Genomic DNA, 12,393 nt, shown 5'->3' with positions numbered 1-12,393 from the left:
AACCTTTCAAATAAACGACAGGAAACGTGACATGATTTCTCTTTTTATCTATACAACTGTTTTTCGTCATCAGAAATAAAAACTGTCAGCAAGCAGGTGTGAGCGGGAACAGCGCAGGAAAGATTAGAGACAGAGATAGAGAGAGAAGAGAGAGAGGGAGATGGTGAAAGAGTGCAACAGGAGGAAGAGTTAGATACAAAGTAGGAAGAAATGAGTATAAGTGAGATGAAGAGACAGGATAGAGGAAACGGCATGTGTAGGCGTGTGTGTGTGTGTGTGTGCGTGTGGACACGTGCTCGTGAATGTGTGTGTGATGGACTGTTCAACTGCAACACTTGGTCTTCCATCCTGTGACTCCGCCTCCAGAGCTGATGTCGACGTTTTCACTGTTGGGCTCTTTTACAGGTGTCTGGAAAACACACACACACACACACACACACACACACACCAATATAAACACACACCAGATGTATCGTCCGACCCGACACTGACCGCTAGCGCTAGGTGCACACGCACCTTTCTGAGGATGTCTTCTGCTAACGTGAGGAAGGCCTTCTCGATGTTAATGTTGGCTTTCGCACTCGTCTCAAAGAAACGGATTCCGTGTTCCCGGGCAATCTGAACACACACAGAGAGGAGACAAATAAACTTGGGTGGGTAGGGATGTGTGTGTGTGTGTGTGTTTCAGTCATGTTTATTACAACACTGATACGTGTTTACAAGTGAGTATATTGTTACGCAACAAAAATACTTCAAAACATGAGAATCGCGTGCGAGACGTTTCGCTAACCAATCACGTCGCTCGGGCCCCTGTCTCACGTCCCCACTTTGTGCGCGTGTGTGTTTTGTCCTGCACAAGTGTGCTAAACAAAACAACGTGCTTCGTTGGGTCGTGGAGCGCAGACTGAGTCACAAATCAGGAGTCGTTTATTATAACCGAACGGTGTGGAAGAAAACCGAAGCTCCGCCTCCACACGTTCAGTTTATACTTGCTGTTTACTATGCGTGCGCAACATGGCCGCCGCACAAAATCCTCGACTCGCGTGCGTGTACGCTGTTCTAGACCGCTGCAGAGTATTAACACTGAACTGTTTCCAATTAAAACTCGACCAGCGGAGATTTTAACGTATGGTCGCAGAGTTCTCGATTTGACGTGGATCATGACGTCAATCACGACAACGGCGGGAAGTTTAAAAGAGGAACGGGGGTCGTCGGTGTGTTTAATGACGCTGTGCATGAAGTCGCCGGTAAAAGTGAAGCATTGGCACCTTTCAGCGCGAGTCGCATTTCTGCGTGTAAGCTGTTTAAAGATCAAACCCCACCCCTCCATCGTTCTTATGTCCTTGCTCCCGGAGAGCGACGTTTCCATGAAAATCAGCCGGTGTTGATCACGCGGCTCGCGCTCTAACCCGAAAGACAGCAGAGAAAAGAGGCCGAGGCAGTAAATTACTCCGACCAGACGAGAACAGAACGTCGTTTGGTTTAGTTGAGGTCAGCAATGCGGTGCTCGTCTGCGTGTGAGATAAAAGTTATGAACGTGCTAGGAGAGGCAGCAATGTTCCTGTAGTCTTTTTTTTAGGTCGAGACAAGAATGGGGGCGGGGGGAGGTGTGTGGTTGTTGCGTCCTAGCCACAAAAAAAAAAAGACGGAAAACTTTGGGGTAAGGAACTTAAACAGATTTTTTTTTTAAAACAAAAAAAATGGGTAAAAAGTAAGACAAGTGTATTGTAGTCTGTATTTAAGAAGTCCAAGCATACAGCGTGACCAATCATGCATACACACACACGACTTCATGCTTAGTCACGGTGAGATCCTTCCGCTTGCCCATTTCTCCTGCTTCCACCACATCAGCTTTGAGAACTGATTGTTCACTTGCTGCCTAATAAATATATCCCACCCCTAAATATTATTCACGCCACCCGTCAGTGGTTTTAATGTTATGGCTGTATGGGTGTGATTAAAACCAGAAGCTATAGGTAAAGGAAAAAAAAAAAAAAAAAAAACACGTTTTCTTTCCAAAATTATTTATATTAAGGTAAAAGTGTAATGAAGATCATCTCTAAATTCACAGAAAGTCACAGTGTTTGGCGTGACCCTAGCCTCAGGCAGCTCACCTGTTCTCCCTTGGCCTTTGGTACGACCCGTTTGTCCTCCATATCACACTTGTTGCCTAGCAGCATTCTCTCCACATCCTCGTTGGCATGCTGAAAAACACACACAGAAACACACACACACACACACACACAGGGAATTTGTGTGAGGAAACAAGAAAAATAAGAGCGCTCACAATTGATCGAATGTGTTTCATACAAGGACGCTGCGTTAGTTTTTAATGAAATAAAAACGTCTACGGAGACTGGAGATGTTCACACCACCGTTAACGATACTGTCTATTGATAAATAATCGGTTCCATTTAGAGGAATATTAAAGGGAAAATCTGAGGTTTCTGTGTGTATGGAGAGCCTGAAAGTGAAAAAGGACAGCAACTGTACTGGACATCTAATGCACCATCATTACTAGTGGTGTGTGTTCTGGTCATTTCCACAGCTTGAGTATAACAGGACTGGGTTCGGTCTCACAATTACTCTATACTGAACTCTGTATTTATAGCATATTATATGTTGTATAAGTTAGGGACTAAAAACAACAGCTGCCTGAAACGACCCTGTGACCAATCACAGCACAGCTTCTGCCTGAAACGACCCTGTGACCAATCACAGCACGGCTTCTGCCTGAAACGACCCTGTGACCAATCACAGCACAGTTTCTGCCTGAAACGACCCTGTGACCAATCACAGCACAGTTTCTGCCTGAAACGACCCTGTGACCAATCACAGCACAGTTTCTGCCTGAAACGACCCTGTGACCAATCACAGCACAGTTTCTGCCTGAAACGACCCTGTTCTCATGCGCTTGTTGTGCTGGCAGTATCTGCTATTCAACTTCGCGACTGTGGCGGTGATGTAGAGTTTCACCTCGCTATAAATCGGCCGTACGTAGCTGCGCGAAGCTTTTTGCAGTTTAGAGACGCACCTCATCGATGTTCCTGAGCCACTTGCTGATGTTCTCGAAGCTCTTGGCGTTGCTGATGTCATAGACGAGCATGATGCCCATGGCTCCTCTGTAATAGGAGGTGGTGATGGTGTGGAACCGCTCCTGACCTGCCGTGTCCCTAAACACACACACACACACACACACACACACACACACAATATTACACTGCTAACCATGCAATTACCAACTACCCATTATTATAACAAACTGCAAAGTCACTTGTACACGTGATTGGACAGGAGGTGTTGATTCATTTTCTACAACGAGTAGCGCGTCAAATACGTTACCGTTTCTATAACAACGGTTCGTTCGCGGTGGACGACCCACATAGACGCGGGTGCTCGTTGATTTGGCAAAGGAGACGTTTGTGGAAGGAGTCTCCAGTGTGAGCGGTTTTCAGACGTCTTCAGGACAGACCAGGCTACGCCTTGCGCTTTCTCAGTAACGTGAGTAGGTGTGTTTTTTTGGTCTTTATTAACGTAGACACAAACGGACTGTATACAGAGCATCAAATAAAGTTTAAAAAATAAATAAAGCTAACGCATTTAATCGTTTGAGAGCCACGACGACGATAACAAGCTGCTTACGTTTGTCCGCGAAGCTGGCCGAGAGTTCGCCCGCCATTTTGTTTTGGTTTTCCGAGTCGAGATGCTTCAGAAAATACGACGTCATTATTTCCGTTAAGGGAACGTCGAGAGCGTCGATGCTCGTGGTTATTTTTAGGGAGCGAACGTTTCGGTGCGCTGGAAGGACTTAGCGATCGAGAAAGCCCTTAAATTGGCAGACTCCCTCACTGCTGAACTGGGGAGCTGGTTGAGACGCACCCTGCATCATCTCGCACTAGCCAAACGCTACCCAGGAAACCATGGCAACCGGCAGCAAAGTAAAAATAAGACCACAGTGGAGCAGATTTAGTGTCCAAACCTCATCCGCGTATACGGTGCGGCGGAGTTTTACCGTACCGCAATTTTTACACACGCAAATGCCAGATAGTGAGCAAGTACGCGATTTGAGACGCAGTTGCATCTCCTCCTCCCTCACACACACACACACGATATTAGCACTCACCATATCTGTAGCTTTATCTTCTTTCCTTGCAGTTCGACTGTTTTGATCTTAAAATCGATTCCTGGAGAGGAAGAAGGGGATTAAGTCAGTGCACCATTACAGATGTAGAACGGTGTTGGGGATACGGACGAACAAATCAGCAGAACATCTGTATTAATAACTACAGTTACATCACAAGTGTGCGGTTCACAAACAAATAGAATTTAATTGGTTTATTTGACACCCTACTGCATCCCGAGACCGACAACAGTGCAAGAACACGTACTTTACTCAGAGACAGAAGAACACAAAGACCGTTACTGCCACCTACACCTACCCCCCGCTTTCAGGTTCAACCGCTCAGGACGCACAAAAACTGTATAGATATTTGTATTAAAATCCTAGTGACACTCTGTGTGTGTGTGTGTGTGTGTGTGGGGTGTTTGTGTAAAGCAGTGTGTGCTGCACAGTGTGTGAACCCCCGCTGACGGGGCAGTATGGAAACTGTGTGTGGCACAGACTGGCACTCGCTGGCATCGGCTCCGGCAGAACCGTCTCAATCTGTCCTTCTGCTGGGGGTTTAACGGCTCTCTCTCTCTCTCTCTCACACACACACACACACACACACACACACACACACACACACACACACACACACACACACTGACATCATTCAGAAAGAAACCGAGGGAGACAGAAATAGACGGAAAAAGAAACAAAGACTAAAAGGTGAGATGAAGAGAGACAAAGAGACGGTTGGATGATGAAGAGAGAGAGAGAAATGTAAACAGACAGTGAGACAGAAAGGCACACAGAGAGAGAGAGAGAGAGAGAGAGAGAGAGACAGAGAGAGATGGAGAAACAGACTGAGAAAGATGTGTGAGAGATGGACAGACAGTAAATGACAGAAAGCGGAGGAACGAGAGACACACGGCGAGCCTCACAAGACGTTGGGCGACAGACTGGAAGGTTGCAAGTTCAAAATCCCTCAGCTACACACACACACACACACACACACACACACACACACACACAGAGAGTAAGTTGCTCTGGATGAGAGCATCTGCCGAGGGCAGACAAACGCCGTCAGTCACGTGTTCCAATATTTTTGCTCACCTACAAAACGGGTGGTCTGATACAAAACGTGCGAGGTCATTTAACACGACTACTCATCGGTCACTACGAAGTTGCATATATGGTGTGTTAGTTAGGTGAGGTACAGGTTAGGTGTGTTGGGTAACTTCACTCGTTTCCTCTGTTACAGATGTTTCTCACAGATCTTCCCTAACACACCTTTGAAATCCATGTTTGTTCCTGCCTGTTGTTAAACAGTTATTATAGTGTGTGAGACGTCTGTGTGTTCGTGAAATCCGAGTGTGTGTGCGCACGCGCGTGTATGAGAGAGAGAGAGACCCGGAGTGTTCAGTGTGAATGTAGACTTCAGTGAGAACATTCTCGTGCTTGAGAACCTCACATTCAGAAACAAAACTCAGGAGGAAAGATCCTATCTTACAGTCGTGTACTCTTACTCACTCCTAATCCAAAAACCCTCTCTCTCTCTCTCTCTCTCTCTCTCTCTCTCTCTCACACTCACACACACACACACATGTTGGGTGGGACCGGCCTTATTAGATGATATACATATCGTTTAGCCAAAGAATGAGTCACTCTTACACAATACAAATCACTCTCTCACACACACACACACACACACACACACACACAGTGCAAGGGGCTTAAGGCCAAGTTCCTGTGAGTGAGTGAATGAGTGAGTGAGTGAGTGAGAGGGAGGGAGAAAGGAGAAACAAAAAGAGAGTCTGAAAGATTTTTAGAGACACAGATGGCACCGAGAAACAGAATGAGAGAGCGCTGTAAAGAGACAGAGAGCCTGGAAGAAAGAAAAATGTAGAGAGAGAGGGGAGGGAAAAAAGGAAAAAGAGTATGAGAGAGAGAGGAAGAGAGAAAGAGCGAGAGGGGAGGAGAGAGAGATGGTTGAAGCTCGAATCTGATCGGTCAGGAGTTCCAGAGAGAGAAAGAGAGAGAATATGAGAGAGAGAGTGAATGAAAGAGAGAGAGAGAATGAGAGAGAGAGAGAGAGAGAGAGAGAGAGAGAGAGAGAATGAAAGAGAGAGAGAGAGAGAATATGAGAGAGAGAGAGAGTGTGTGTGAGGGAGATTCCACCCTCCATTCTTGTTTTAAAAGCAGAATTAAACGAGTCGCTTGTTTTGGGATTGTGTGAAAATTGCGACGTTAGTGAGTTTGCCTCGCACCTCTGGGAACCCCGTCTCCACCCTGTGTGCACGGAGCTTGCACGTTCTCCCCGTGCCTCAGGGGTTTCCTCCCCCAACTGATTGGCATTTCTAAATGGTCCAGTAGTGTGTGAATGCGTGTGTGTGATCGTGCCCTGTGATGGGTCCCTCTGAAGTTAACAGATTTCGGAAAAAGTCGCAGCTTTCCCATTGACACTGGAGACTCCTTCCATAAAACGTTACGTAAACGCCTCCTTACTTTGGAGAGAACGTCACCGTATCAACGAGCTGGGGTAGAAGTGGGGTAAAAACAGAACGACCGCATGGGCTGATGAGTAAAAGTGCACCATCGAACTCCAGTGTGTGTGTTGAAATCCCTGTGATGTATGACGCATGCTAACTCGTCCTATAACTGCAACCAGAATGAGCCGAGGATGAAACCGGAGATGTTACGAAAAGGCCAGTGGAGCAGAGAGCGTGCGTGCGCGTGTGCGCACACACACACACACACACACACACACACACAGCTTCATCACTAAAACATCTGCTCTCTTCAACCCCTAATTAGAAAAATGGTTCTAGTCCCACAACGACAGAAGTAAAATATTGAATATGAATACTGTACGTTTTGCTATAAATTGTGTACGTGTATGTGTATGCGCATGAAAGTGTGTGTGTAAGCTGATCCCTGCGATGGAGGGAGTTTCCGGTGGGTATTTTAGGATGCTGAGCCACGGCAGCTGTATCAGCCACTCCACCACAGACAGAAAGAAAGAGCCAGAAGGCAGGAAACAGAAGTCAGGATGGGGGGGAACAAAAACAAACAAACAAAACACAAACACATTTCTCAGTAGCATCAAATGATCGGTGACGTAAGGTTACACTGCCACGACGTCCGCTAACGTTAACTCCGACTGCATTTCCCCACCAGACCAGAAGGGGAGCACGTCGTTATGGCTCGAAAATCGTTTCTCGCTTCGATAGAAACAAACCTGAAACGATCACAGCCGAGGTATTTAACCCATCTCTGACATCAAGCCCCGCCCACTTCCTTCACACTCATGTGGTGCTCTCCAGGTAAATGGAGAACACTCGGAGCTCGTTGACGCAAAATGAAATCCGTCGACGCAGCTGATATCAGAGGAGTATACAGTTCACGATGTTTATTACAGAAATGTTACAGAAACACTACAACTAAAAACGGCCAAAAAAAAACAAACACACAAACACCTCTTTTGGGAACTATTTCGCAGTCGCACAAAATAGTTTCGCAGCGACGTTTATTGGTAACCGAGACCTTTTAGCTGTACTCATATTCGACGCACGTGAATCGGAGAAGGCTTCGGCTGAACACGCGTCGTGATGACGTCACATGACAAGTCTCGGCCCAAACCTGCCCGAATCCTCCGATTTTAAAAGACCACGAGCTCCTCCGGATGTCTTGCCTTTTTTCAAAAGGATCTCGAGTAATCAATTTATGACAAAAAATAAAAGATAAAAGCAACATAATCGGGGAAGAGGATTGGAAACGGGACTGCGTTAAAATGCCCACGGTCTCGTCGAGGACAGCCGTTCGTACCCTTACAGCCTTTATCTCGAAAGTGCAAGCGCTTCCCGAAGACGCCATACTTCCTGAATGGAGCGCGATTTTCCGAAGTGCCCGTGACGGGCCGCGCGTTACGGGATAACGCCGAGAGAGACGAGTCTGTGTGTCCGGAGCCAGGACTCTATAATCCTTGAATGGCAGCATGGGATCGCTTTCCTTTCCTCTTACAGAAAGAGAAGCTGTTTCTAAAACAAAAAGATACACAAACGAGTACGGGATTTAAACAGTGGGCTGTGCGTGTGCGCGCGCGTGGGAACATCACCACGTCTTCATTCCCTGTCAGGATGGCACTCGTGTTGTCATGCGCCAACGTACGTTCTCGGGAGAACCGAAAATTCCACTTCCACCGGACGTTAAAAGCAGCAGGTCAGTGAAATAATGTCAGAGCTCTCGCTCACACACACACACCAAATTTTGGCAAACAAAGCGAGTATTCCATGCAGAGCCTCGCTGATCAGGGACCAAGAGTTTATGGATTTACTGTCCGCTTCAGGAAAATATTCCACGGAACGCCATAAACCACAGAGTCACATCTGCTGACCCAGAAACATCGCTTCTGCAGGAAATCCGTCGGAAAGTTTCTGCTTGGAGGTGAAGTTTTGGCACCTGAAACACCATGGGGGGGGGGGGGTTTTGTTCGTCGGTTACAACCCCTCAACGCCACGACTCGATTCTTTCCACGCACCAGACAGACCCGCCCCCTGCTTTCCATTGGTGAGTAAGACGGAGGCTTGTGAACGAACAACTCGAAGTGTGCATGTTTCACTTCCGACACCTTTTCCCTGTGGATCACCGTAGCAACGGGTTTCTAAAGAATCCTATAAAACTTTAATTTTTGGCAGCTCAGAAATCAGCTCCTCGTTGTTCAGCAAGCAGATGGGGGCGTGGTTCCTCGTCGAGGGGAAGTCAACAAGTGCGGGATTGGGAAACACTAACCGAGTTTCACATCACTTCTAAGCAACGTGTTAAATTTGAACAATAAGCAATTTTTTTATTTTATTTACAGAAGCGATGTTCTGTGCCTCGACATGGGTTCACGAGCTGAACCCGCTGTGGTACGGTTAACGTATAGAGCTCGTTAATGTCTTGAGGATGTTGCAAGTATTTGTTAAGGAGCCAGCGGTGATAATTTAACAGGCTAGTCAAGCTGATTTGTACGCAAGGCTGATATCTGCCAAAAATAAACCCTTCTCTACATGGTCGTCGTTCACGGTGCTTCAGATTCCGAACGATGTCGGTCACGTAACAATCGGAGGCTACTGAATCGACTTGAAACGTAGCACGCCGCGGCAACACGGCCATGTACGTCAAACTCTCACAACAAAACGAGTTTTCCCAAAATTGTGCTGTTAAAGGCACGGTAGGTAAGATTAAACACCCCCCCCCCACCACCAGGACCGGCTGTATGCATCTTATACACTTGAATGGGTTTTTTTAAATAACTTCCAGACCCACCTCCATTCCCGTATATGGCTCCAAAGCTCCGCCCCACAAAATCCCCAGTATAAACCAGTTCCCCTTGGGATTTTGGAATAAACACGCAAACCCTGCAATATTCAGAGGAATTTTTTTTTTCAAAATCACATCATGTGAAAGACCGGGCAAAACCCTGCCCAGGCTGAATAAAAAACACAGCCAAACACAAACAGGCATTCCGGACCGGAAGTCGGTTTTCCAAACGGGTTTTCTCTTTTGCCCGCAAAGTAAAGGCTTAAAGCGTTCTACTTCATCACGTTCTAGATATTTTGCAGGTTCTCTGTACAAACACAAGAAGTCACAAAACCGACAATATCACCTTTAAGTCACGAAAACGCACGAACCCAGCATGAGGAGGGAAAGTGATGCCAATCGGCACCGTGCTCCCTACATAGCCTGCATAATAACACCGTCTCCTCCACCCTACCTAGTGCCCTCGACAGCCATTTCGCATCGATTTGGACTGGAAGAAAACAACACAGACCGGTGGAGCTCAAATATTAAAAGATTGAAACGTATGAATGTGTGAAGTGTGTAATTTTTTTTTTCGCCCTCTATTAAATAAAGATTCCTCACCTATGGTGGAGATAAAGGTGGTGTTAAAGGCGTCGTCTGAGAAGCGGAACAACACGCAGGTTTTCCCCACGCCGGAGTCTCCGATCAGGAGAAGCTTAAACAGCAGGTCGTAGGTCTTCTTCGCCATGTTGGGGCTCTTTTTCTAACGAGTTAACACTAAAGAGAGGAGGCAAAACAACAAACAACACCAACACACTATACAACAATCAGGCGGTTGCTGCTGCTGTAGCGAATTCTTGTTGGTTAGCTTGGATGCTAAGCTAACGTTAGCTTGGCTAGTTTTCTGTCGCGTGAGCTAAAAGTCGCGTTTTTATTTTTAACCGTGAGACGTTGTTGTTGTTGTTTTCTTTTATTTATTTTTGTCCCCAGGAACAGTTTGGATAAATCTCTGTCGTGAAGCAAAAATAATCCACCCTTCGGGTTTCTTTCCTTTTCCTTTCTTTCTCTTCTCCCACACAGTTCGGGACAAAATGGCTCCCTCTACGAGAAAAACCCCTTCAGTCTTTCTTCAAAACTAACGTCTCGAGCCGGGTTTTTATCAGCTTCATCTCACCCTCCCTCCTCCGGATTACAATCCGAAAAGGCTCGAGCGCGTTGTCCCGGTGTCAAATCGAGATTACGGTGATATTTCTCTCCGTTGTTGTTATTTGTTTTTGGGTTTGTTTGGTTTTTTTTAACGCGAGCCGAAACACAGACAGACGACCGCCGTCGCCTTCGAATGGAGCCACCGCGGCCGGCGACACCCTACATCTACAGTCGCCGCCCTTCTCCCCGCCCACCCTTAGGCGTCCTCTGCTCTGATTGGCTGAGGCGGCAACATTTCAAAAACATTCTCCTGACTCTGATTGGACACACGCTCCAACCGTCAAAAGGAGGACATGCGGAAATTCACTGACGCTCGGTTGCGGTTTGCTAAATGTTAACTGCGTGACCGAAGCGGAGCGGAACAGCAGCTCTGTCACAGGGTTAAAGGTGCAATAAGCGATTTTTAAAAAATGTATATACTCGTACAAATAACCTGCGAAATATATAGAACGTGATTTTAAATAAATAAATAAATAAATCGTTCAAGCCATGACTTATGACATGACAGTATTATTTCAAAGCCTTCTGGTCCGGAATGCTTGTTTGTGTTTGTATTTTATTTTATAGACATTACTCTACGGGCATCTATAGATCCAGGGGTGGAGTTTTGTGAACATAGTGTGGAAATGGTTGGTGGGCTGAACAAGTACAAAAAAAATCATTCAAATGTAAAAAGAAAAAATGGACTAATCTTACCTAACGCACATTTAAAGGTGCAATAGGCGATTTAAAAACAAAAAAACAAAAACAAAACATTTTTACTCATACAAATAACCTGCAAAATAAGTAGACCATCCATCCATCCATTTTCCATGCTGCTTATCCTACACAGAGTCACGTGGGCAGCCTGGAGCCTATCCCAGTGTTTGTGTTTGTATTTTAGACCCTAATCGACTGGCCACCATAGATCCTGGGGGCGGAGCTGAACATGTTCAGGAATAGTTGGTGGGCTCAATAAGTAAAACAAAAAATAATCAGTCAAATGTCTAAACAAAAATGTGCTAAACTTACCCCGTGCACCTTTAAAGATGCAATAGGCGAATTTTTAAACATTTTTATTTGTACAAAAAACCTGCAAAATAAGTAGAATGTGATAAAAAGAAATAGTTCAAGCGATGACCTCAGAACAAAAGTATCATGTGGCTGAGAGAGAAAACCCTTTTGGAAAACTGTCTTCAGGTCTGGAATGCTTGTTTGTGTTTGCATTTGTATTTTATAGACACTAATCCACGGGCCACTGTAGATCCTGGGGCGGAGCTTTGTGAACATGGGCGGGAATGGTTGGTGGGATCAAGAAGTTTTTTTTAACAAGAAATCATTCAAATGTCTAAACAAAAATGGACTAATCTTACCTAATGCACCTTTAAAGGTGCTATAGGCAATTTTTATTCTGTATTGTATAACCTGGAAGATACGTAGTACATGATAAAAAGCAGTGGATTAAACCTTAGCAGAAGTTTATTGGCTTGGAGAGAAAACCTGTTTGAAACACCATAGATCCTGGGGGCGGAGCTTTGTGAACAGTGGTGGGAATGGAGGAGTGGGATCAAGGAGTAAAGTAAATAATTTTTTTTTAGATGTTTGACATTAGTCTAGACATGACTAATCAATCTGTGGAGTCAAATTCAGTGATTTAGATGTGTAATTCGGGTGTGTCCTGTTATTACAAAAAGACTATGCAATTTTTCTTGCCTCTGAAAAGAAAGGTGGTGTTTGTACGTGTGTGTTGGTGTTCTGGGTGTTAATACAAGAGTAATCTATAAAGAACAATATAAGGTTTTGGACAAATGCTCACGTAA

At 45.6% G+C, this 12,393-nt stretch overlaps 1 protein-coding gene across 1 annotated transcript; it reads right to left on the bottom strand.

The window, feature by feature from the left end:
* Window positions 1-30: 30 nt before the first annotated feature.
* Window positions 31-10,739, bottom strand: rab10 (RAB10, member RAS oncogene family). The gene is made up of 6 exons (XM_053643013.1): window positions 10,010-10,739; window positions 4,124-4,184; window positions 3,035-3,173; window positions 2,115-2,204; window positions 517-618; window positions 31-409 (listed from the first exon to the last, which is right to left on the bottom strand). The coding sequence occupies exons 1-6, from the start codon at window positions 10,134-10,136 to the stop codon at window positions 323-325; spliced, it is 606 nt and encodes a 201-aa protein (XP_053498988.1). The 5' UTR covers window positions 10,137-10,739; the 3' UTR covers window positions 31-322.
* Between the last annotated feature and the right edge of the window lie 1,654 nt (window positions 10,740-12,393).

Source organism: Ictalurus furcatus, chromosome 2, assembly GCF_023375685.1.
Source record: "Ictalurus furcatus strain D&B chromosome 2, Billie_1.0, whole genome shotgun sequence".
NCBI classification, from domain to species: Eukaryota; Metazoa; Chordata; class Actinopteri; order Siluriformes; family Ictaluridae; genus Ictalurus; species Ictalurus furcatus.
This window is presented reverse-complemented; position numbering and strand designations above follow the sequence as displayed.